The 27,432-nt window shown below is 36.9% G+C and overlaps 2 protein-coding genes and 1 pseudogene across 11 annotated transcripts in view; 2 read left to right on the forward strand and 1 right to left on the reverse strand.

Moving 5' to 3' along the window:
• Nucleotides 1-1,658, forward strand: part of LOC107694313 (serine/threonine-protein kinase pim-2-like) — a 7,031-nt pseudogene extending 5,373 nt beyond the window's left edge.
• A 5,204-nt stretch (nt 1,659-6,862) lies between these two features.
• LOC107694339 (regulator of G-protein signaling 18-like) lies at nt 6,863-17,109 on the forward strand. The gene is made up of 6 exons (XM_016494022.1): nt 6,863-7,175; nt 9,669-10,181; nt 11,905-11,966; nt 12,146-12,276; nt 14,881-15,047; nt 16,689-17,109. Exons 2-6 carry the CDS (start codon nt 9,717-9,719, stop codon nt 16,857-16,859), a joined length of 996 nt encoding a protein of 331 aa, XP_016349508.1. The 5' UTR covers nt 6,863-7,175; nt 9,669-9,716; the 3' UTR covers nt 16,860-17,109.
• A 2,501-nt stretch (nt 17,110-19,610) lies between these two features.
• LOC107694337 (alpha-tubulin N-acetyltransferase 1) overlaps nt 19,611-27,432 on the reverse strand; it is a 13,911-nt gene continuing 6,089 nt past the window's right edge. The window contains exons 8-13 of one of the 10 annotated variants that reach the window (XR_001634855.1): nt 27,209-27,254; nt 26,716-26,790; nt 25,017-25,221; nt 21,738-21,841; nt 21,538-21,619; nt 19,884-19,959 (exon numbers count right to left, since the gene is read on the reverse strand). Coding sequence is in view for 8 of the 10 variants with exons in the window: in XM_016494014.1 (XP_016349500.1) it covers nt 19,683-19,959; nt 21,538-21,640; nt 21,738-21,841; nt 25,017-25,221; nt 26,716-26,790 (764 nt within the window). In the remaining 2 variants the exon portion in view is untranslated. Of the gene's footprint in view, nt 19,960-21,537; nt 21,641-21,737; nt 21,842-24,317; nt 24,454-25,016; nt 25,222-26,715; nt 26,791-27,208; nt 27,255-27,432 lie in introns of those variants that run through there. The other 9 variants (XR_001634854.1, XM_016494015.1, XM_016494014.1 and 6 more) reach the window with 9 other exon arrangements.

Below are 27,432 nucleotides of genomic sequence, written 5' to 3' on the forward strand. Positions count from 1 at the left end.
GGCCTGCGATCGGACGCCGAGGTTGCTTTGTTTCTTCTCGATAGGTGAGTAACACTGTGTCTGCGCCGCAACAGCTAAAGTCTGTCAAGTACACTGGACGCGACAAAGTGACTATTGAAAATCATTTGAAATTTGTGTCAATACGTCATAAATAGAACGCAGCAGCAGTTTTCTGTCGGGGATTTGTTGTGTCGTGCCGCACCGCATCCAGAGTAGACCATAGATATGTATATATATCTATGGTGTAGACAGCATTATAATGAGATCTATAGTATTTTGTCGCGCCGCGCCACTCGCGTCCGGTGTAGACAAGCCCTGGAATCTATGTGCCGGGGCTCAGCCCCGGACGGCCCCGGCCCAATTTAAACCCTGAATGTAACTGTAATCAGTGTTACATTTTGTTGTATAGGTGGCAGTGAAAACTGCCAGAAAGCCAGAGAACATGAAATATATCAACATTGTAAGTAGGCAATGCTTACTGTTTTTTTTTTTTCAGTGCAATCCTTATTTGGGATGCACCTCCATCTAACAGTGATCTTTTTTCTAGTCTGGTCATCCCACACCCCTTCCATTAGAGGTCGGCCTGTTAATCCTGGTCAACAGGGAGCCCAAAGCTCCAGAGATCATTCAGCTGCTGGACTGGCAAGACCAAACTGAATATTACATCATGGTCATGGAGCGCCCGTTACCCTGCGAAGATCTGTGGAACTACTTGAGGCGTCACCGTGGCATCCTCAAGGAGGAAACAGCACGGTTCATCATGGCACAAGCAACGATGGCCGCTCACATCTGCTGTCAACGAGGAGTGTTTCACCGTGACATTAAGCTGGAGAACCTGCTGATGAACCCCGAAACCCTCGAGGTCAAGCTGATCGACTTCGGGTGCGGGGATCTCCTGAAAGACTCTGGCTATAAAAGATTCTATGGTACGTATTATGCATCAAACCTGTAGTTTGGGAAAAAAAATGTTTTAAATTAAATAACACCATATATTTTTAGCATGTTTCAAATATTAGAAAACATGCTGTAGTATTTCAAGCTTGCCCATCAGGCAAAATCTTTTTTCCTCAGGCACACGAGAGTACTTCCCTCCTGAGTACTGCGTGAGGCGCAAGTACCATGGGAGACCAGCTACTGTGTGGTCTCTGGGAGTGCTGTTATTCATCATGATGTGTGGACGCTATCCACAACCCAGAGACCTACACACGATTGAGCACGACATCTGGTCTGAGCCTGGCTTGCCGGACGGTAAGATGCCATTTATTACAACAAAGACCAACAGTAGTTCAATCATACAAAACAAGGAAACAAGGCTGGCAAAGTAATATACAAGCCAAGTAGCTTTATAAAAGTTAGATAATGCGGATAATACAGGAATTATACCTTCTGTGTAAAGAAGTTTGAAGTAATAATCTGACTCTCTCGTCTCTTTCTCTCTTTCATCGTTTTTGCACAGATTGCTGCCACCTGATTCAGTCTCTCCTGCAGCAAAACCCAAGCCAGCGGATTGATCTGAGGGAAATCCTGCTACATGAATGGTTTAAGGTATTGAGTTTCAACGATTTAAGATATATTCATTACATTACGTTACATTTTCCCTAAAAATTTCTGTTCTTTAAAAATTGTTTATTTTTATATTGTTCCAGTTCGCCGAATAAGACGTAAAGAGGAAAATGTAAATAGTGCAAATGAAATGTAAATATTACTTGCACTATTTACTGCCACAGTTCCAGGGTTCCTCAAGTCAGCTTAGCGTCTGGTGGCCTGACATGAGTGCCGATCCCTCCGTGCCTTAGCATCTTGCAGGGCTGGCGAGCCTTGGTAGCGTCTGGCGCCTTGGCTTGTGGCAGTAATGTTAGCGTCTGCTGATATTACTTGCCTAGGGACAGTGCAACAATTCCCTCTCACAGCCGTCTGTATGACAGAGCTTCATGTCATGGTCAGAATCCCAGAATTCCTCATTTGGCCGTCCCAGAGGTTCCTATGAAAGCCTCTCCTGCCACGGCTGTCCCAGAGGTCTCTGCATCGGCTGTCACTGAGTGTCCGGTCTCGGCCTCTCCACCCCTTAGCTTAGCATCTGGTGTCTGGGTGGTCCCTCAATGCATCCCCCTTTGCATCCTGCGAGGCTGCCAAACCCTGGTAGCTTCTGGCTCCTTGGTTTGAGGCAATCATATCTGCATCTGGTGTAAGTATTACTTGCATATGGTGACCACATATGTAAATGCAATGTACATAGTATAAAAAAAATTATGTAAAAGCACTTAAAAGCAATTTATGTAAGCAATTAGAGGCAATGATATATTGGAGGATATAATTTTGTACTTGAATGTTTTTTAAATAACTTTATGTACTCAGAATCATTCATTTTGTATATGAATATATTTATTTTTTTTATTTTTTCAACTTTGTGTATTCAGAATCACTCAAATGAAATGTGTATTAATAAACTTGCTATAATATAATACTGATGCCTTGATTAAATTGTTTTCATAAAATTTTGTTCATGGCAGCAGAATGTCTTGCAGGTGAAGGGGAAAAAATTAATAATTTTGATTGCAACTGTATATAAATGAACAGTGTACTTCTTTTCTATTTTACCTGGACCCTGATATTCCTGTTTATTTTTCAGCAAAAGTCAACAATCATGTTTTCTCTTACTTTATAAAACCACCTTCATTTGTAGGCTATGTTAATCTGTAAGTGCAAGTGTAGTGTTCTTTTGCTTAAACATTGGTATGTTGTTAAAAGGGGAAAAACTAATATGGAAACTTTTTATTATATTTTATTTTTTATTTCACTTTTTTGTCATGTCTACCACATATTTATACATGGTATGTATCAAAACATTTATTTTGCATAAAGCAATCAGTGAAATATTAATAATGAACCTTACATTTGTTGTCTATAAGCTTGTCTATAAGCTTTTGTCTATAAGTACATAACACTTTCATTTTAATGAAATACACAGCAAGGAAGGTTAAAATAACTTGTTTCACATCAACACATTGAGTACTATTCACACATAAATAAAATGAAGGAATAAATGATCAGCTTAGTTACTAATTCTCACATAAGATGGAAATAAATAACTTTTTAATGCATTTTAATGACAAATGATAGCCATTTTAAAACGGTTCAATTTTAAAATATACTTAAAATAATAAAATAGTACATTAAATATCATGCATATTTTAAATTGCATTTTGTTGTTTTGACTTTATCTATTTGTCAGTTAAGTTAAAAACTGCCATTGTACAGTTCACTCATTATGCCAACCAATCAGGCTTTTGACTTTTTTTTTAAAGATCTACCCCCTTTCCAACATGCCACTCAGTAGATGTAAGTAAGACGTAAGCAGAGGTAAGGCTGACTGTCATTGGGCAGTGAGACATATAACAATTTTCATTATAAATTTTGGAGAGCATTGCAATTACAGAAAGACTTTGCAAACATATTAGCTTATTAGGGCTGGACAGTCAATGACAGGATTTAGATAAAGTTGGATGAGGCACACTGTCACTCAACGGCATGGTCCTGTTAGGTTGTCATGGCAACCAGATGCATTGCAGGCTTATTTCAGCCTGGTGCGCGAAGGCTAGCCTGTCTGGTCTGATCACAGAGAAGAGCTACTGTAGCTCAAATTGCTTCAGGTGTCAGAACACACAGTGCATGGCAGTTTGCTGCATATGGGTCTGCATAGCCCAGTGGCATGTGAGCATGTGCCTCAATGGACATGTGAGCGTCAGAAATGGACAATGGAGGAATAGAAGAAGGTTACCTGGTCTGATAAATCACATTTTTCTTTTAGATCGGGTGGATGGCTGGGTGCATGTGTATTGTTTAAATGAGAAAGTGGAAGAATGAGGAAGAAAGCAGGCTGGTGGAGGCAGTGTTTTGACAAATGTTCGGGAATGGTTTAAGGAACAAAGTGTTCAAGGTGTTTCTTTGGTCATCACATTCTGCAGATTTCAATCTGATTCAGCATCTATAGAAAGTGCAGGACAAACCAATCCAATCCATGTAGGCCCCACCTGGTACAGGACTTAAAGGATCTTCTGCCAAATGTCTTGGTGCCAGAGACCACAGGACATGTTCAGAGCTCTTGTGGAGTCCATGCCTCGATGTATCAGAGCTGTTTTGGCAGCACCAGGGGGACCTACACAATATTAGGCAGGTGGTTTCAAAGTTGTGCCCGATAAAGGATAAAATAACATCTCTGCACTAAGAATCTAAACCACAGCCAATTATAATTGCTGTTAATTAGAAAATGTATGAATTCAGGAATTATGACTTATGTTCTGTACGACTTGAGAGACCGTCCTCAGACCAAATGATCAAAGTTTTAAGGTTATAATGTTTATGTTTAAAACGTTAAAAACCACAGAAACGCAATGCAATGGTCAAAGACATCCATCTATAGCAAATCCACATAGGAAAACAACTGAAAAACAGCGCGGGCGGACACTAAAACAATTTTGTGTTCACATGACACGACAGTAGCTTAAGGTTTCTCAGAGTTACCTCTTAAAAGTGGCCTTTTGTTTTGATTGTAGGTAAATATCCATTTCATCCAGGCTTCAACAACAGCTTCAGATGTTTCAGTGAGTGAACGTCTGAACGAAGGCGAATCGATTCACCGTTTTGTTTTTGGCTGAAAAAGAAAGAACCGACTCAAAACTATGATTAGTTCAGAAATGAATGGCATCGCCGGCTTAGTCGACAGAAATACGTGACAGAAGGGAAAACGTTTCTTAAGTCACAGTGCGTACACTCATACAGCAACACACTGACTGAAACAGCGTTATTGTGGCAAAACACAGTGATGGGTTCCACTTCAAGATGAACACTGTTGAAATAAGCTTGTACTGCTTATGGAATCTACATAATTAGTCTTTTTAAGGATGTAAATTAGAAGGTAAATGCAGCATAAACCTCTAATCTCAACCTAAATGCCACTGAATCTCACGAATAATGCACTTAAAGCAGTTGCATTATTGATATCCTTCACAAATGACGGATATACTTCAGGACCTCCCTCATCAAACAAGACATTTGACTTTCTGAACTTCACAATGTGATCAAATCAATCATTTTAATCACTTGGTTTTTATAAACTAGTCAATAACGAAACTGGCTTATCTCTATATCATCACATACCGACCATCATTCATTCTCATTCTCATTGAATGAATCTTCACCAACAAAGTAATCCAAAGATCAGTCACACTGTTATTGCCTTCTCTGTCAAGTTACTAGACTATGAAACAACTCTAAACTATTAATCAGCAGTTTTTCATACAGTAAATAAAAGTGAACACAAACGGTTTTGCAAGGCCTTGCGGCACCTCGCTTGATTGGAACTTGGAAACTGTGAGATGAAATATCCACAGAACAAGAAATTATTACAAATATCAGCACAAAATTGCACACTATATAATAGCTGCAATATGGAGTTCAGAGGGCACTGCTAGTGCTGAGGAAGGGAGTCTGTCTTTACACAAAACTTGGATTAACATACTACATATTATCAGTTTTGGTATGAGTACTACTGGTGACATTGTCATTAGTATTCAAGATCATGTCTAGCTCAGTGACAGCTCAGTCACGCAACATTTCTTCTTGCACCACGATGCAAAGCTCTTCAGAGACTTTGTGATCTGTTTCAAGGCTAAAGTGCAGTGCATTTTTGGGAGAAGGGCTGCTGCACGGAAACATCTGAAAAGCCACTGGGAGCTATGACTGTTGCTCTGTCTGGCTCTGGAACTGAGGGACCCCATGTGGAGAGACATGCAAAGACACAGCACCCCTGTAGACAGAGCGGCTCATGGGCCGTGCAGAAACTCACAGCTCAGTGCTCATGTAGCAACAGACATACTGAACCAGTGATGAATGTGGTGACTGTAATGTAATTGTGAATGTGTATGATTTTTATTTGCATATCACAGACATTCTGAGAGAGAGAGAGAGAGAGAGAGAGCTTTTTTGTTATAAATTAAATTGTTTTAACTGCAAATAGAAGCTCAGTGTTTTATCTTTATATAAACAGGCTAAATGGATTAACTATTTTAAGATAGTAAGAACAGGTTGAACCCAAAACAACCCTATATGGAACAAAACAAGAACAGAATATTTTATTAGAATTTAATTAGATTATAAGTAGGCTATTTCTCAGTATTATCTTGATACTTCTTGGTATCTTGATAACCAGTTTGATGGCTCTAAAAACCATCTGTTGTGTAACTGCTCCATCTACTGAACAAATTGCATTCGTAAACGTGCAGAAAATCCAAAATGCCTAAATAAAAGTCCCACATTAAAGGTCTCTCGGCTCTATTAAATCATATGTTTTTTATTCATCTATTAATTTTAATTAAATCATACTTTGTAAAATAAAATAATAGGCCAAAACTCATAAGAATAGCCCATCCTATCAAAATGGCATTCTTGTTGTGCTTCCATGAAATAAAACTACGCATTACCTGTAGATGGCGCCGTTTGAGAACAATCAAACACCTGTAATAAACATGATTTATCACGAGTAGGGATCCTTCAGGAATTAATATAACAAAACATGATAGTATAATCATATAATATACAAAAACAAAATAAAGTTGTTATCGTTCAGGGAGGCACCTATTGTCAACCAGCTGTTATGTGTTTCCTTGTAAAATTGTGCCATGTTTACGCCCAATCATAATTACTGAAATTATTGTTACTACTGCAAAACAATAAGATATTAATCTTTTATCTTATTCAAATAGTATTAGAGGCTTACACAATCTGTAATTTGTTACATATGCCATGCCGTGGCTAATAAAGTTACCACAGCGTTGCTGCAGTAATATCTGTAGTAGCTGTGGTATTTTGGCATAGTTACCCATAAACGCTCTCTCTCTCTGTCATTATATACAAGTATGTAAGGAGAGCAAGTCCAGACTGAACTATGGGTGTGACGAACAGAAAATAGGCGTTGCTTTTGTCATTCAGGAGTAAAATGAAAAGAGAGACAAGCTAGACGTGATTTTGACGGCCGGCCACATGAAGACTCGCTTCGGATCCAGTCGCTCTGTGTAAATCCGGACTCTACTAGAAACACGAACCCACTCCGAATCGCTCGGATATAAGACACGTACAAGGATTTGTCATGAAAAGGCGAGAAAAGGATCTAAAATAAGGTATATTTATATGACATATGCACCATATTCAAGTGCTCAGATTTCACGTTGGTTTGTTTACACGCTGCGCTACAGACGCGACGCGACGCTCTCCTATTAAAATGAACGAATAAAATAAACGAATCCGCGGGCTGGGGCTTGCTTGCAGTGTAGAGCTTTTCGTTGATTATAATGGGAGCTTTCTGGTTTGACGCGTCGCGTCTCTGTCAGTGCAGTTATGAAGTGCCTTGAGTCTTGGCTTGATTTTAGTCGTTTGTTACAAATGTAAAGCATAACGTTGGTTATATTTTAACCTTTTAACTAGTCACGTTGGTTTGTTTACACGCTGCGCTACAGACGCGACGCGACGCGACAAGCTGGAGCTCTCCTAATAAAATAAACGAATCCGCGGGCTGGGGCTTGCTTGCAGTGTAGAGCTTTTCGTTGATTATAATGGGAGCTTTCTGGTTTGACGCGTCGCGTCTCTGTCAGTGCAGTTATGAAGTGCCTTGAGTCTTGGCTTGATTTTAGTCGTTTGTTACAAATGTAAAGCATAACGTTGGTTATATTTTAACCTTTTAACTAGGTTAACAAGCTCAGTAGTTGTCTACAACAAACAATCTTCTCTGTCAGTGCAGTCATGAGGAACCTTGAGTCTTGGCTTGATTTTAGTCGTTTGTTACAAATGTAAAGCATAACGTTGGTTATATTTTAACCTTTTAACTAGGTTAACAAGCTCAGTAGTTGTCTACAACAAACAATCTTCTCTGTCAGTGCAGTCATGAGGAACCTTGAGTCTTGGCTTGATTTTAGTCGTTTGTTACAAATGTAAAGCATAACGTTGGTTATATTTTAACCTTTTAACTAGGTTAACAAGCTCAGTAGTTGTCTACAACAAACAATCTTCTCTGTCAGTGCAGTCATGAGGAACCTTGAGTCTTGGCTTGATTTTAGTCGTTTGTTACAAATGTAAAGCATAACGTTGGTTATATTTTAACCTTTTAACTAGGTTAACAAGCTCAGTAGTTGTCTACAACAAACAATCTTCTCTGTCAGTGCAGTCATGAGGAACCTTGAGTCTTGGCTTGATTTTAGTCGTTTGTTACAAATGTAAAGCATAACGTTGGTTATATTTTAACCTTTTAACTAGGTTAACAAGCTCAGTAGTTGTCTACAACAAACAATCTTCTCTGTCAGTGCAGTCATGAGGAACCTTGAGTCTTGGCTTGATTTTAGTCGTTTGTTACAAATGTAAAGCATAACGTTGGTTATATTTTAACCTTTTAACTAGGTTAACAAGCTCAGTAGTTGTCTACAACAAACAATCTTCTCTGTCAGTGCAGTCATGAGGAACCTTGAGTCTTGGCTTGATTTTAGTCGTTTGTTACAAATGTAAAGCATAACGTTGGTTATATTTTAACCTTTTAACTAGGTTAACAAGCTCAGTAGTTGTCTACAACAAACAATCTTCTCTGTCAGTGCAGTCATGAGGAACCTTGAGTCTTGGCTTGATTTTAGTCGTTTGTTACAAATGTAAAGCATAACGTTGGTTATATTTTAACCTTTTAACTAGGTTAACAAGCTCAGTAGTTGTCTACAACAAACAATCTTCTCTGTCAGTGCAGTCATGAGGAACCTTGAGTCTTGGCTTGATTTTAGTCGTTTGTTACAAATGTAAAGCATAACGTTGGTTATATTTTAACCTTTTAACTAGGTTAACAAGCTCAGTAGTTGTCTACAACAAACAATCTTCTCTGTCAGTGCAGTCATGAGGAACCTTGAGTCTTGGCTTGATTTTAGTCGTTTGTTACAAATGTAAAGCATAACGTTGGTTATATTTTAACCTTTTAACTAGGTTAACAAGCTCAGTAGTTGTCTACAACAAACAATCTTCTCTGTCAGTGCAGTCATGAGGAACCTTGAGTCTTGGCTTGATTTTAGTCGTTTGTTACAAATGTAAAGCATAACGTTGGTTATATTTTAACCTTTTAACTAGGTTAACAAGCTCAGTAGTTGTCTACAACAAACAATCTTCTCTGTCAGTGCAGTCATGAGGAACCTTGAGTCTTGGCTTGATTTTAGTCGTTTGTTACAAATGTAAAGCATAACGTTGGTTATATTTTAACCTTTTAACTAGGTTAACAAGCTCAGTAGTGTCTACAACAAACACTCTTACTTTGAAGCAAAACTTTGGGAATGTGTTAAAAGATCTTGCGCTAAATTAATTAGATACTTAGTCACGTATCTATATGTGTCATTAATATTTTTTACTACAAGAAAGCAATTCTAGTAAATAAGGCTGTAATATATTAGAAGTAGCACAGTAAGCAGTAACCTATAACCAGTACCGATTATCTATCTATCTGTCTGTCCATCATTCTATCTGTCTGTCTGTCTGTCTGTCTATAAAGCAGCTTATCTCAGTGATGGGTAGTTAGATAGACATAAGCTGAATAGGCACTGTATGTATATTTAATGTAATTCTTTTTGTCTTTTTTGTTGTTCTTTCTTTAGGCCTCTGGCATTTTCTGTCTTTCTTGCTTTCTTTTAAAATCCAGCATAATGCTGCGTAAGTTCAGTTCAGAGGGTTCGTTGTTGGAGCTGGATTTCCTGCCCTGGGGGGATAGAGATGGGACCCTGGACACCTTGGATGATCTGCCAGATGGAGCCTCAGCATCCTATCCTTGCACCCCAGATGCAAAGTCAGGGAGTGCTGGAAAGGGGGCGCTTAAGAGAGATTACAGCATTAGTATGGAAAATCTGGCCGATTTGGAGAAGGACTCTGGTTTACTGAAAGTGACAAATCTTAATGAGAGTTTTAAAGCGTACAGTGACAGCCAGCTCACTGGCAATGCCAAAGGCAGCTGTGAGAGTGTGGGAAAGTGTGAAGGCCAGCCCCACTCCCCATCATCCACACTGAAATCCGGCCATATGCCCGTCTCCCCAAAACCTCCCCTCTATCACCGACAGCAAGCTCGGGCCAAACTGACAGCTGCTAAATTACACCTTAAAAGTTTGTTTGGACAGGTAAGTTGGGAGACTTTCTTTAGAGTATAGTTAATGAAGTTCATAAAACTATTTTAAAAATCACATGTTGACAATTTGAAGTTCATCAGGACACAATTATGAAGATTTTTCTTCTGGTCCAGTTGAATTATTATTAATATTTTTTAAACTTTTTTTTATATATATTTTTCCAAATATAGCATTTTTGGATGTTTTTAACAACAAACACTACTGTTCAAAAGTTTTTAAAACATTTTTGAAATGCGTCTCAAGCTCACCTAGTCTGCATTTATCTGATCAAAAATACAGTAAAACAGTAATATTGTGTAATATTATTACAATTTTAAATAACTGCTTTCTATTTTTATGTATTTTAAAATGTAATTTATTCCTGATATCAAAGCTGAATTTTCAGCATCATTACTCCAGTCTTCAGTGTCACATGATCCTTCAGATATCATTCTAATATGCTGATTTGCCGCTCAAGAAACATTATTATTATTATTATTATTATTATTAAAGTTGAAAACAATTGTGCTCCTTCATATTTTGTGGAAACATGACACTTTTTACATTTTTGATTAATAGAACAGCATTTTTTTTTTTTTTAATTGAAGTATTTTGTAACATTATACATTTCCTGTCATTTTTTATCAATTTAATGTGTCCTTGCTGAGTAAAATTAATTTCTTCTAGAAAGAAAATATTACAGATTCCAAATATTAAACAGCACTTTAATTCTAATTTGTTTTTGTAACACACCCACACACGTGTATTTTTTAAACATTTTTTTAATATATCTATTTTATAATATATTTTATTTTTGTTTCAAAAATATTTACAACAAATGGTCTTATGTTTGTAATTTGCAACAACATCTGGAAATTTAACCACTGTAGTGTAAATCCATGACGGCTATATTCATAATTACTTGGAAAATTATGGCATAGCGCGCAAGACCTCACTGATTAATTTATCATTGTCCACCCATTCTAACTGAGGCCAAGACAATATTTGTCAGCCAGCTGGATAACAGTACCTCCTTTAAGTCCGCCGAATTTGGGGAAAAAATGTTACTTTAAACATCACAGAAACCGATAAATAGAAGATCATATAACAGTGTAAGCACTGGACTGATATGGCAAAACACAGTTCCTTCAGCTGGTCTGAAACTTTCTCACACTGGCCGGGGGCCACTGAACCATCTTTGTTGTTGAACCCTGTTTATATTTTGTACAGTACAAGATGTCTTTCACATACACCAGGAGCAGCAGGACTTCAGCACTGCTTATTCAGAACTCACAAGCCAAGTGTGATGAAGTCAAAGACATGAATGCAATTGTATTAGTCAAGCTCACTTTGAATCAGTTTTACCCCTTGAGATATAATGTTGCTTTGTCCAAACAGTAAAAGGAGAAGCAAGCTCTGAAAGGGGAACTGAATGTTCTGGTGTTGTATGAGGGAATCACACTATTGATGCAAATGCGTGTGTGTGTTTTTTTAAACTACAGTATTGTCGCAAGAAATCGCGAAGAGATACTGTGGAACAAAAACGTTCATTCTTTGAAATATTTTGGCATCTGATAGATCTGGCTTTGTGAGAATGCTTTCCATGACGTTTGTTTAAGTCATGGAACATTTGTGTAAATTATACTTCCTTAATAAAGTCTTGAATCAAGTCATATCATCATGACAGTGTTATGCATATCAGTGACCTCTTACCTTTTTTTTTTCTTCACACAAGGGTTCACCGCAGTCCTCACATTCGAATCTGGCGAGTGCAGAGCACAGTGCGAACGTAACCAGGTTAAATCAGTCACATATTTTCTCAATTTCATCTTCATTTCACTTTTGGCCTATTCTCTGTCCGCCACTTGCAAAACAACCCCTCCCCGGCCCTTTATTTTGGCCCACTGTTATTGATTCCACACATTTTTTTCTGGATATCTTTGTAACGTATCCTCTCACACTCTTGTCTCTCTCAGCGCTAAAGAGAGGCGTTCTCGAATGCCTTTCCTCAAGCAGTGGAGTCAGGTGGGCCACGGCAGAGCTCAACTCAGCAGGGAGGAGATGGAAAGTTGGGCCAAGTCCCTTGATGCTTTGCTGGAAAGCAGAGGTGAGCGCTCGAGTCGCCAGGCAGCTGGTCAAAGGACGCTTGAATTGTAATATTTCGCAATAGATTTACTGTACTTTTGATTAAATAAATGCAACTTTTGAACAGTTGTGTATAAGTCAGGTTGGTTTGTGTTCAGTATAATTCTGTGGTTCAGTGATGAAACCCATTTATTACATCATTGAAACACCCTTGAAACGGCTTCCTCTTAACATTGAGGAACCACTTTCATGTGTAGCTCCAGGCATGAGTTTCCGGAGAATTCCCAAACAACATGAAACGATATGAAGAAACTAGATAACGGAACAATGAGCTTTTCCCCCAGAGGCTGAGAGCGCAGATGTGTAATTGCACAGATTAAACCACCAAGATTGTTACATTTTCAGAAGGAAATGAGAGTGGGGCTTGTTTGTCGCATGATGCCAGGCTTTTGTGAGTGGCTGACAGGGTTAAAAGAGTCCAAGCACAAGGTCTCTAGATATGATTCAAGTCCCTCGAGTGAAAGGTTCAGGCAAAAAAATGTTAGTTGGCTTTCTTAGAGAAGTAGTAGCAGAGAACTGCATGATTTTGGGGTATCATTGAAGTTCGTAGCATAAAGTGTTGAAGCTTTGTACTTCCTGAATATGGTTGGGAGCAATAATAAATAAGCAATAATAAGCCTTAGAAAGCACCAATGATAATTATTGCTGACCTCGAATGTAAGAATGAAATGCATGTCTCATAACAAGTTCTAAGAAACTGTAAGCTTTTATTGTGATGTGTAAACAGTGGACTAATAGCGGATATGGTTTTGCTTGATACCTGACGTCATGGTTCCAGTGATTTTCATTTTTTTTATTATTAATAGGACTTAATGATTAACAGCATCTCGTCATTTACAGCTCTTGGACAGCTGTTGAACTGAGAAAAGTAGTATTGACCATTTTTTAATTTTGTTTTATTATTATTATTATTATTTCTGTTCTGTCCCTTAATTGGAAGTAGTTTATCAGTGTGACAGACCTCATAAAAATCTAATAATACACTTATGTACATGAAGCACAGTTTGCAGTCACAGCTGACACAGTTTGGAAAAGTATAATATGCAGTGAGAAATTCAGTCTATTCTGTGTCACTGCTGTTTTGGAAAATAATACTCTACATATAAACATAATTGGAGCTTTCTTTGAATAGGGTGTTGTTTAATTGGGAAAAAAAACATAAATCCCATGTTCTTCAGAGAGAGGTCTATTAGAAATGTATATATTTTTTAATTATAATTTTTTAGCTTTGAAAATGTTAAGGCTGTGATACCTCTTAAATTATAAAACTTTAAATTATACCATATCATACTTTTCATGTAATCTGTTGAATTGATATTCAGTTTATTGTAGAATTTATTTAGTTGTATTAACATTAGTTTTAACTTACCAAAGCCATAAGCTTCAGTATATTGAATTGATATTACATGAATTTTCCATAGTACAACATTTCTGAAAGCAACATAGCAACATTTCTAAAAAAAATGTGACACCCAATATGTAACATCCTTTGGTCTGTTTCTACAGCATGATGGGAAATAAATAATCTCATTATATTTTTGCAGTTATTACAAAAATTATAGTGTTGACTGTGATTGACTCAACCATTCAAACCGTATAATATTGTTTAAAAAAATTAAACGCATTCTGAATTTTATGGAAATTATATTTATCAGTAACTATAAACTTAGTTTTTAAGCTTTGCATTATTTTAAATGAATAAAAAAAAAATAAGCCAATACCATAATTTATTTTACTTATACATTTTAAATTGAAGTTCAGTACTTTTGTGCCATATTTATTTATGCCAGTACATAGGGTCAAGCTTATGGAGGACTAAACCTGCAGAAATGAAAAACAAACACATAAATAAATATATATAGATAGGTGGATGAATGAATGAATGAATAAATAAAAAAATAAATAAATGTAATAATAGGAAAATAAAGGAATAAATTATTTGATAAAACAAAAATTAATTATTTGTAATAAAATTTAATCCTTTATTACCTTTTTTATTACCTTTTTTCTTTTATTATTTTCAGTATTTATTTTTACATGCATTTTATTCTTTTAAACTTTTATTTTCTTGTTTTAATTTTATTTTTAAAATTGTTTATTTTCACATTTATTTATTCCCACATGTATTTATTTCCAGATGTATTTATTTATTATTATTATAAATATTATTATTTGAATGATTTTGTGAACTGTGTGGTGAGTGTGTTTTGGTGTCTGGACTGGTTGAAATGTGGGAACAGCAGTATGTTGTAAGTCCAGAGCCCTGCCCCCGTCCGACTTCTATTTTCTCACTTCAGAGTGTCGCAACCTGCAGTTTAAGGGTTTTGAGAAAATCAGAGGGAAGGAAGGTATGTGGTGTGAGATAAACCCTCAAGATATCCCTGTCCAAAGCTTTTTCTTTCCTGATTTTTGTGGCGAGTGTTATGTGACGTGTGTGGGTGTATGGCAGAACATGCATGTGAACACGGCATCTGAGCCTCTACCCCCCATTTGTAAATAGAAATAGCTGTTTTTTCCCCCCAAAGTTAATTACGGTTCTTTCTCTTCTCACCTGTCTTCTCTTCAGTGGGCGTCACAGTCTTTGAAGCATTCCTGCGGTCTGAGTTCAGTGAGGAAAACCTGCAGTTCTACTCGGCCTGTGAGCAGTACAGTCAGTCATCCAACAAATTCAGCCTGCAGAGACGGGCAAAAATTATTATTGAGACTTACATCCAGCCCGGTGCTCCCAGAGAGGTAGATTTATCCAAATTTGTTTACAGCATTAAAAATATTGCCTCCAAAATGTCCAAGCTGCTTTTTCTCATGTAATGAAAATAAATGGGGACTGGGGCTGCTGAACGTATAAATGTACCATAGCAATAGTCCATCTGACAACTTCATTATTTTTGCAAATTTCAATAATGCCACAGACATTTCAAACTTAGCCTTTAAATTTCGGTCCCTTTCTCACAAATCTATCATATGATTCAAGAAGAGTTAATAATTTTTGAAGAGTAAATAAGCTTGATAGTCCCAGTGACTGTTTATAAAAGCAAAATAAATTCTGGTCCTTTCCTTACACAAATTTGTCATATGACTACAGAAGACTTAATGCAATATACAAATATTTTTGTATAATTTAAAAAATGTATTTTATTTATTTTTTTTTTGGAGCTTGATAGTCCTATTATAAAAGCAAAGTAAATTTCATCACACAAATCTCACATGACTTCAGAAGACTTAAATAGAAAAATATATAGCACTTTTTTATGTAATTAATTTTTTCTTTTTTCTTTTCTTTTCTTTTCGTTTTTAGAGCTTGATAGTTCCAGTGCGTATTATAAAAGCGAAGTAAATTTCGGGCCTTTCCTTGCACAAATCTGCCATATGACTTCAGAAGTCTAAAGTATATATAGAACATTGTAAAAGTAAAAACAAAAATGAATGTTATTTTTATTTATGTCTTTAATTAATTGTATTTCTTTATTTCTTTTTTTGGAGCTTGATAGTCCTAGTGCAAAGTAAATTCCTCACACAATTCTATCATATGACTTGAGAAAACTTATAGCAAAAAAAATATAGCTAAATAAAATAAATGTATAGCTAAAAAATATAGCATTTTGGTATAATAATGGGGGGGGGGGGGAATATTCCTGGTGCGTATTATAAAAGCAAAGTAAATTTTGGTCATTTCCTCACACAAATCCATCATATGACTTTAAAAAACTTAAATAATATAACATTTTTGTATAATATTCCACCTCCTGGTAGAATGACCTGCCCAACTCAATCCTGAGTCCTTAGCCATCTTCAAGAAACGGCTAAAAACACATCTATTCCATTTTTATTTGACCCTCTAACTCTAGCACCCTCTATTCTAATTCTATTTGATCTATTTGTTGACTTGACCCTCTAATACTTGCTCTCTCTGTTCATTCTCTAACTGCTTGTTTTCTTAAAAAAGGCCTCCAACACTAGCTTTCTCTATTCTTTTTCTATTCTATCTACTTGTATTCGTAAGTATATACAGGTGCATCTCAATAAATTAGAATGTCGTGGAAAAGTTCATTTATAGATGCACCTGTACAGTATATATATATAAACCTTGCTACGTGTACTGCGTTAGGCTAACCGAGACTTGTCATAGCACTTGCATATCATTGCTCTTTTGTTGGTTTTGATTGCTTCTATTGTCTTCATTTGCAAGTCGCTTTGGATAAAAGCGTCTGCTAAATGACTAAATGTAAATAATATAATATTAATTAATTTGTTTGCCTTTTTGGGAGCTTGACACTCTGTCCCACTCTCTGTTATAAAAGCATCATTTTGAATATCCTTCAGTGTATCATTCTTGTGTGAATATTTGTGAACTGAATTTCTTTCCAACACTTTTAGGTGAACCTGGACAATAAGACGAGAGAACTGACCCTAGAGCTCCTCAAAGCCCCCTCTCACACTGCTCTCTCACATGCTCAAAGGCGCATCTACTGCCTCCTGGAAATGGACTGTTACCCCCGTTTCCTCCAGTCGGAGATCTACCTCACGCTACTGAGGGATTCATATTAAAACAAGTGTCCAAAAGCAGGGTCATCCTAAAACCTGAACGGACATCATGCCTGGACAGTGGAGACGGCAAACGTGTCTCTGTGATGAAAAAAAAAATCACCATAACTACTGAAGAACGTTTTAGTAAAATAAAAAATGAAACTGTCGAGCAGGGATGAGGCGATTGTCATGAACTTGAATGTGTAGGGTCTAAAGCAGGGGTGCCCAACCCTGGTCCTGGAGATCTACCTTCCTGCAGAGTTCAGTTCCAACCCTGATCAAACAAGACTGGAAGTTTCTATGCCTAGTAAGACCCTAATTAGTTGGTTCAGGTGTGTTTGATCAGGGTTGGAACTGAACTCTGCAGGAAGGTAGATCTCCAGGACCAGGGTTGGGCACCCCTGGTCTAAAGGGTCATGCAATGGGGAAAGAAGTGCTAACATTTTACAAGTTTGATTTTTAGTTGCTAGTTTGAAACAATATCACTGGACTAAATGGCATGTTGACAGGCAACAAAGGGAAAAACACGTCTGGCAAGAAAGGGCTGTTCAGTGAAAGGCCAGAGCACTCGTTAGGGTCAGACCATTCTTTGACTCCAACTGTGACTACAAAGAAGCAGCACTAATGACTCATTCCTCAAATTTACTTTCCCATAAATAATTATATAATATAGTTTAGGGTGACCATACGTGCCATTTTCCCAGGACGCGTCCTGGCCAGGATTTCTATATTGCCTAAAATAGCTAGATTTAGGCTTTGTTTGCGTGTGCAGACCGATCGGTGTATGACATCAAAATACCTCGAGAGCATTTTGAAAGCATAAGGAACCGTCTGTATGGTATTTTGATGTCATGCACCGATCGGTCTGCACACGCAAGCAAAGCCAAAACCTAGATATTTTAGGCAATATAGAAATCCTGGCCAGGACGCGTCCTGGGAAAATGGCACGTATGGTCACCCTAATATAGTTAAATATTCAAACAAAAACTCAAGCTCTCAGCAAGACAAAATTCAAATAGACTGTTATCTAAACAAGCAATATGAACACAAGTACTTTAAATAAAAGTTGAAAACTTCCTCGAAAGCCTGACAGACGGCCAGTTTGAGTTTAAAATGTTAAAATGTATATTAGCATATTGTGATTTTATGATCACAGACTGCATATTAAAGCTGTACATGTCATTCATTTGAAGAAAATGTGACTAAAGACATGGAAATCAAAGGTCTATCACTGAGATTGGCCCTTTTTAAATCTAAATAATATGAACTGATGTTATTAAAAAGGGTTTTTGGTTGTTTTTTAGGTAACTGTAGAATTCAGTAAATGTCACACATACTTAAGTGACACTCTGTAGAGCGTGTTGCTGGGAAATGTCACAAGCTGACAGGTTTAAAATGCAGACACAGAGCAGGAACCTGCTTGACACCAGCGCTAATACCATCCCATAAACACGCATACATTTACAAGACTTCAGTTAAAGAGCAAATGATCTGAAGAGCACTGTATTCTTATTATTGTGCACAAACACCTGAAGAACATCACACAAATGTCCACTTGATCATCTGAGTGGGAATATTTTTAAAATGTATAGTCCAGATGAACGCACATAGTGAAGAGAATGAGAGGATGTGATGTGCTGTATGTATTTTAGTGGCTGTTGATGTCTGCCGTGACTGGCACACTGAAGACGGTACATGTATTATTACTGTAGACATGCTACTAAGAACCGCATGCACTAATGTTCTTGGTCAAATGTTCTCCAAGGGTTTAATCTGTTTGTTTGTGTATAATATAAATGATTTCCTTAAGGGAATGATGTAATTATGTGATCAGTGTACAAGAATGAGCATCAGTTTGACTGTCGGAGCATTTATGTTTGTTTGAGAGCAGCGATAAAAATGAATCGAACAGAACAAATATTCAACCATTTAATTTAATTTCCACAAAAACGTCTGTACTGTTGCATAGACCTGTTTGTGAAAAACATGATAAAAGATCAGATTATAAAATTGTGATTATAAAAGCACAAGCCATAAAGCTGAAATGTTTATAAATAGGACTGATAAAAAAAAGTTATAAATAGCTGCTGATGTTATTTTCATTAAAGGTCTTTATCAATTTTGTGGTTTAATAAAAATTCCTAAAAATAATTTCCCCCTCATTATTCTCACTTTTTTGCTATGTTCATTTCTGTTCTTAAAGGGATAGTTCACTCAAAAATGAAAATTCTGTCATTAATCACTCACCCTCATGTGGTTCCAAACTTGTAAGATCTTCAGAACCCAAATTAAGATATTTTTGATGAAATCCGAGAGCTTTCTGACCCTCCATAGACAGCAATGTAATTAACACGTTCAAGGCCCAGAAAGGTAGTAAGGACATCATTAAAATAGTCCATGTGACATCGGGGTTCAACCTTAATGTTATGAAGTTACGAGAATACTTTTTGTGCACGAAGAAATCAAAAATGACTTTATTCAACGATTCCTTCTCTTCCGTGTCAGTCTTCAATGTGCGTTCATGCATTCTTCTGCTTGTAAACAAAGCGAAGTTCATCTGGGTCCTACATCCAAAATTTTTTCGCTCAGAAAAAGTATTCTCGTAGCTTCATAAAATTAAGGTTGAAGCACTATTTTAAAGATCCTTACTACCTTTCTGGGCCTTGAACGTGGTAGTTGTGTTGCTGTCTATGCAGGGTCAGAAAGCTCTCAGATTTCATCAAAAATATCCTATTTTGTGTTTTGAAGATGAACGAAGGTCTTACAGGTTTGGAACGACATGAGGGTGAGTAATTAATTACAGAATTTAAATTTTTGGGTGAACTATCCCTTTACCATCTTCCGTCACCAGGGCCGCATGCTGCGATACTCTTGTTTCTGTCGGACCCATTGGGCCGTACAGCGGCTCTCCCCAACTGTCCAGGACCATCCGCCTCTCCCTCCGCCCCTCTCCATCCCAGCTGCTCCACCTTTCCTCCAGTCCTCTGCTCTGTTCTGTGACACTTTGGTCTGCAGCTCTTCTTTGCGGTCCTGGGGTGTTATGGAGGTCTGCTCCTGAACATGATCTTTCTTGGCGACGGCAATTGTCGGAAGAGACACAACCTGGCCTTGAAGATGCGGTCTGGAAAAGAAGATGAAAAACAATGAAAGATGGAGAGGAAGAAGCGGAACATTAAGCAGATGATTTCAGGTGAATTAGGAACAAGGCCAAGGCTGAGAAGAGAAGCAGCAAGTGAAATCAAACCTGTATCAGAACAAGAAGAAAGAAAATGATAAAGTAGGAACATGCACATACTGTATTTTCTGTTTTGAGTCAGAACTAGGCCCACACAGAACATACACACTTTTGTGATTTTTATTTTTTTATTTTTTGCACTGATTGTAAAAGAAAAATGCAAAATGGTTTGGATATAATAAAATGTTAAAACTGATCTGAGAATACTGGACTCTTAGCTGCAGCTGAAAGCATTATCATATTAAACAAAATATTGAATAAACCAGATTTTTCCATGTTTGTTTTTTTTTTTCATTCGGCTAACTGAAAAACATACTGAAAAATATGCAAATAATAAATAAAAGTTTAAGAAATCAAATGTTCACATCAATGTTTTCCCTTGTAAAAAGAAGTGCACTTAAAAAGAGTGCTTAAAATGAACATAAGAATATACTTAAGTGCAAACTGAATGTAGTATTTCTCAACACTTGACTGCATATTAAGTGCAATTATATGAAAATGCATTATAGTTTACATTTAATTAATTATATTAAATGCAACCATGTGAGTGTATTTTTGATCCACTTAATTAGGACGCACTTTACAACTAATTTCATAATTACTTTTATTGTCTTTGAAATACGGTTAAAGTGTACCACCAAATGTACTGACAAGCATTTATAGTAAACTAAAATATACTTTAATGTCATTTCCACAGAAACTTGTATGTATTTGTAATTATATATTTGTAATAATATTGCAATTTAGTACATTTAAAATATATTAACCTTAAATCTAATGTTGATTATTAAACTAATTAAAAAAAGATACAATTATAAAATACTTGACGTGCTTTAAGTCAATATTAAAATAAGTCTACTTTTTTAAGCATGACAAAAAAATAATCTTATAAAATATACTTTAAAAGTAAAACTTAAAAGTGATTTTTTAAAGGTGTACTTGTGTGTAAGTGTGTCTCTTTAAATGCATTTAAGCGGCCTTTTATTTCATTAATATTATCTGCAAGTACGATTGCATTAAAAGTATACTTCTAGACCTGATGTACATGACAAGTGCATATTCAATACAATTAAATACACTTCTTTTTTTTCACTAAACTTGGTCAGAGACTGTCAGAATTTTTGTCCTCCAAAAAATTTTAACAAGCATGACAGTATGGGGCGAATTATGCAGCAACTTTGCATGCTCTGGGTTAATGATTTGCTCAAATCCTAACCCTCAGTATGAGCTATAATAAAAGTGATGCTTGGCGTAGCGAACCTCATTAACAAACAAATTCAGCAGAAATCGCCAGTGCTTTCTGTGGAATTCTGTAGGTGTGGATTCTGTGGAGGCCTAGTCATTACCTCGCTCTCAATCCCTGGTGTTTTCTTCAGTATTCGCTTCCAATTCACATGTAAATAATACAGCAAGCAGCACCAGGTGAAAGTGACTCTCACAAAGGTTATGTGAGAAAAGCCCGACCTTTCTGAAGTGTGTTTGTGTTCCACTGCATCTGCTTTTGCCCCTGTGTCACACACTCTCTCACTGAGCTCTGCTTTCAGCCCTGAGGAAGCACACACAACAGCTACTAATGGTTTACTAATGTGGTTTCCTGTGGCCCATCGTAACGCTTCACGGTGCGCCGTGGTAAATGGTTGATTGCGGTTCAAACGGTGCATTACCTGGAAGCTTCAAGGGGTTCTGCTGTTCTGCCAATAATTGCCCGAGGTCTCGGCTGTTGATATAGCGACTGTAGAGGTTGCTCCTGGCAACCAGACCCTGATGGCTACAGGATATGAGGAAATGGACAAACAACAGCGATAGAGGTACGGGACGGAGGGCCGAGAAGAAGGGAGGGGAGGGGAGGGGGAAAAGGAGAAATGAATGAAAAAAATGAAAGAAAATGAACAATAAAAAATAAATGTGACAGAAAAAAGGCACAAATAAAAACATAATTAAACATAACCTCAAACGCAAATTCAAAACCCAACATTGTATGAAAACAAATTCCAGTGAAAGAGGACACAGGCAATGATTGTGTAAGGTGACGGTGGATTTTTAATCTCAAGAAAAGACTAATATGGTGTAATGTTGCAACTTAATGTCTGTTTTTTTCTTTTGGACATTAGAGTTGCAGTCAAATGTAGTGGCTGATATTTTAGGTCTTAAAATATCAAAGCAAGAGGCAACTTGATCCACAAGCTTTTCTCAGAACCATTTATTCTGAGCCGTTTTGTATTTTAACCTTTAAATTGATAGAATTGGCATTTTAGGGGACGCATGTAGTTCAGACAGGTTTCTAGAAGAGTTTAGTTCATCATCTATTATAGTATAATTACAGTATAATGTCTGACTACCAGAAAGTATGAAGATACTTCTTCATGTTTCACATGAGATCTATTGTTTTAGGATTTTAAACCATACAAACTTCTATTTTTGCAAAATGCTCTTTGATTTTTGCTTGGAAAGATGATCTTAAAAAAAAAAAAAAATGCAAGATGCTATATTATATTTTATTCAGCAAGGAAACATGTTGATTAAAAGTGGAAGCAAACGTATAGTGCTACAAAATACTTCTATTTCAAATAAATGCTAATTTTTAAACTTTCTATTCATCAAAGATTTCTAAAAAAAAAAAAAAAGAAAGAAGAAGTCATTTTAAGCAACACAACTGTTGTCAACCGTTCTGATAAGAATATTAAATGTTTCTTGAGCAGCAAATCAGCATATTATTATGATTTCTGAAAGATCATGTGACACTGAAGACTGGAGTAATGATGCTGAAAATTCAGCTTTGCATCAGAAATAAATTAAATTTGAAAATGTATTAAAATAGAAAACAGTTACTTTAAACTGTAATGATACAGTATTTCACAATATTACTGTTTTTACTGCAATTTTGACCTTTGTGAGCATAAGAGACTTTGTTAAAAAAAACATGAAGATTTTTTTTTTTTACACTTTGTGTGTATTTCTCATTATTTCTGTATTTCTCGAGATAAAAAATCTGGACCAAAACCAAGGTCCTTGAGGTGCACCTGACAATAAAGTCTAGACTCTAATACATAACATCTCATTTCCTTTAGTCTGTTACAATAATCTGCTATATGATGAATTCATTGACAAGTGATTAAATAATACCTAGAATTTTTCCAACTGTAACTTTTATTACTTGCTGCTCAGGACAGAGGATGTTTGACAGTTGAGGGTTAACACTATAGTAAACTGACCTGTAAAAACTCTATTCTATCTTCTAAAACACTCTTATTGGAAAAGGTACGGAAAAGACCAAGAGATTCCAATATAATTACAAATGTGTATTATCAAATCATTTTACAGGAAATCGGATCGTTCATACACTCACAAGGCAGAAAGCAAAATCATAAAGGTCTAGTTCAGTCAAACAATACAAATTCTGTCATGACTTTATCGTCAAGCTGTTTTCCACTCATAGGCTGTTATTTTATCTGTGAAACACAAAAATTCTTTTGAAGATTCTTCAAAATTCTTTTTTTGAGTTCCACAGAAAAAATAACAAAAGTGTAAGTAAAGAATGACATCAGTTTTGATATTTAGATGAACTATCTTTTCAAAGGAATAGTTCACCTAACAATGACAATTTGCTGAAAATGTCTCACCCTCAGGCCATCTAAGATATAGATGAATTTGTTTCTTCATCAGAACAGATTTGGTGAAATGTAGCATTACATCACTTGCTCACCAATGGATCCTCTGCAGTGAATGGGTGCCGTCAGAATGAGAGTCCAAACAACTGATAAAAAACATGGATATTATGAAATACCATGGCGAGAGTAGAGGAGACCGGGGGCAATTGTACAAATTTTTACATTTTCCTTCATAACTCACATACTACTTGAAATACACTAGTCATCTTTTGATACAAGAAACAAATATAGGTGCACTAATTAATAATATAGTTGATATATTGTCACTAATAAGGACAAGACTATAATATTACATTAAATTAAATGCAAAAAGTCAGAGTGTTACAATTGCCCCCGGTCTCCCCTACTTTAGTGCATTTTAGCCAAATGCAACAGTTTCAAGTTAAAAACATCTTGATGGATTTGTTCCTTACAAACACACAGCTTTTCCCTTCACAAGATGTTAATTGATGGACTGGAGTTGTGTGGATTATTGTGATGTATTTATCAGCTGTTTGGACTCTCAATCTGACGGCACCCATTCACTGCAGAGGATCCATTGGATCCAAAACAAACTCATCTACGTCTTGGATGACCTGAGGCGGAGTAAACTTTCAGCAAATTTTCAATTCTGGGTGAACTACTCCTTTAATTTGAACTAGCTACGAAGTTTAAGACAATGACGTTAAAGACTGAGGGTCAATGAAAGCTGAGCCTAGATCTATTTAGAGAGCTAGCGTGGAATGAGTGAATGAGTAAAAGAGAGAAAGGCATGTGGTTAAAAGGAAACAAAAGTTGAAACTCATCGAATAAAGTGAGGGGTTCGACAACAAAATGAGCGTGACATAATTGGGGAAGTCAATGCATAAAATGAGCATGTCATAATTGGAGATGAAAGGAGGAGAAGAAGAAAGAGAGAGGAGAGGAGGAGAAATGTTTAGCGCTTCTCCAAAATAAAGTGATCAAGGCCGCTTATGTGTTAGAAGAATAAACAGGCCACGTATCTGACCTTTATGCGGTACACAGTGATACACTAATGATGCACTAATGAGCTGAATTCACATTCCTGCCGCCAAGCCAACCATGCACTCATCTAACACAGGAAGTGGCTCATAGTGAACATGAACAACCTTAGTGTCTCTTCGCTTTCATTCCCACAGAGCAAATGCTCTCAGTCGCCAAAATAAGCCCCAGATGGAAAAAGCGAAGAGGATGCAATGTAAATATTTGCAAGCAAAGTGCTGGATTTAGACTCAAGTATGCTGTAACTGGCCGTGAGGTGTGGTTGAGATGTACCTGGTGCGTTTTGCCCTGCAGCTGTCGTTGAGCTGGGAGGAGGGGGTCCGGGGGGCCGCGGCGGGGCAGAGCGGGGCCCGGCTGGGGGAGGATCCCACACTGAGCGAACGGGATTGCGGAGATGACGGAAGCAGAGGGGGAGAGTGGGGGGGGCCCGCGGGGTGAACGAACGGCCAGGGGAGAGCCCTCTGCTCCTCCCGAACCACTGCGGAAGAGAGGAAGTGACTCCTCTTACTGATTCCTTAACAGTTCCATTTATGATTCTTTTAGTACTTTTAAGGAAGAGATATGTGAAAAAGTGAAATGCAATTCCATTGCCTCACTATAAATTACTGGCTCATTGCAGTCATTCGTTCAGGAATCAGACTTCACTGATTGTGCTGTATGTTTTTGATTCACTATAAAGAACTGTTTGATTAAAGTCATTTGTTCGGAAATCAGACTACATATGGTTATGCCGTATGTTCATATGTTCAATTGGACTACACTGGTTACAATGTATGTTTGTAATTCACTAATCAGAACTTATTAGAATGATTTGTTCAACGATCAGACTACACTGTTTGTGTTGTACGTTTTTGAATCTCGAAAAAGAATATGTTCAGGTATCGGACTATACTGATTGTGTTGTATGTTTTTGATTGGCTAAATGTAACTAGAGTTATTCGTTCAGGAGTTGGATTACACTGGTTGAACCGTATGTTGCTGATTCATAACTGATTCATAAGAGTCATTCATTCAAGAATCAGACTACACTAGTTATGCTGTATGTTTTTAATTCAATAAAAATTACTCAGAATTATTTGTTCGACAATCAAACTACATTGGTTGTACTGTATTTGAATCACAAAAAAGAACTGGCTCATAATGTGTTCAGGAATCTGATTACGCTAGTTTATTTTTTTGTTTGTTTTACATTGTGTCTTTTAATTCACTAAAAACTTTATTTATTTATTAGACTACACCAGTTGTCCTATATGGTTTTGAATCACTAAAAAGAACGGACTAATAAGAGTCATTCATTCAGGAATTTTTTTCATTTTTTGCTTTTACTTGTTTTTTTTTTAACTCACTAAAAAGAACTGATTGCTTAGAATCATTTTTTTTAAACAATTTAGACTATGCCTATATGCTTTTGAATCACTAAAAAGACCTGGCTCATAAGAATGTTTAGTATCGGACTACACTAGTCTTATGTAGTCCGTTTCACACTGTAGATTTAATAGTGAATACTGAAAAGTATTAGCATAATTTGGAACAACATTTTGTCCGCTTCCACATGAACCGTTAAAATGTCATTCCATTCCTGTGTTTTAAAGAATAACACCGGCTCTGAATAAGAACAGATTTTTTTTGTTCCGCCTTGACACATGTATACTTGACTGGATTGATACATGGATTAAGATACTCACAGTCCCCAGATTACAACCCTAATATGTCTAAACTAAGAGTGAGAGTACTTGTTCCTTGCAAAATGCCTGTGATCACTGAAAAAAGCTCTTTCCTAAGAGCTCTAAAGTAACTGATGGACCAAATCAAGACATTTAATGAATAATGGGAGGCCTGTTTCCAGCTGAAACTATTTATTACAGCGGCTGGATGATGTCAGTATTCAGCTAGTTGGTGTAAATGTCAGCTACTAGGGTCTGTCTTGTGCCAATTGGTTAAATATACGACACGGAGACTACGAGTAACCCACCTTCTCTTTCCATTAGTGAATACGGTTTGATCTCTCCCTCTGGCTTTTTTGGGGGAACTTTTCTCAACTGGACCGCTGTAATGGTCAGAAAGAGCCAAAAGAAACAACTGGTATGATTGAGAATAAGCTGTTGGGAGTACAGCAAGCAGTTAAACAGCACACTGCACTCTTAACCCATATCCATATCCATAGATATCCATGGCCATAATGCATATATCGATTATCATTCCACTGCACTTTGGGGAAAACATATAGCACTTATCTATAATTGGATTTTAAAGGGGAACAGCAAGGGATCTTATAAGGAAGTGAGTTCGTAAGCGAGTTGTTGGGACTGACTGATGTGGGCAGAGGTTATGAGTGCAAAGGAAGAGTCTATAGTGAGTGGACTCTCTCCTAAACCATGAATATGCAATAAAGGAGTGATAAGTAAGGTAGAAGCCGGGTGACGGTTGGATAGGGGAGGGGAACAATAGATATTCAATGTCCTTACAAAAATCCGTATATCCCCTGATCCGTCAAAGGGGAGGGAGGTGTTCCTGGGTGGATTTCATGAGACAAAAGCACTGGAACAATAGGTGTTTTGAGTTGTTTGCATGTTAAACTCAGTCTAGGGCAGCTACCAACTATAAACAGCCCAGATCTGGGCTTGGTAAGTCATATATATATACAGTGGGTACGGAAAGTATTCAGACCCCCTTAAATTTTTCACTCTTT

Source organism: Sinocyclocheilus anshuiensis, unplaced genomic scaffold (assembly GCF_001515605.1).
Source record: "Sinocyclocheilus anshuiensis isolate Anshui unplaced genomic scaffold, SAMN03320099.WGS_v1.1 scaffold1240, whole genome shotgun sequence".
Taxonomy (NCBI): Eukaryota; Metazoa; Chordata; class Actinopteri; order Cypriniformes; family Cyprinidae; genus Sinocyclocheilus; species Sinocyclocheilus anshuiensis.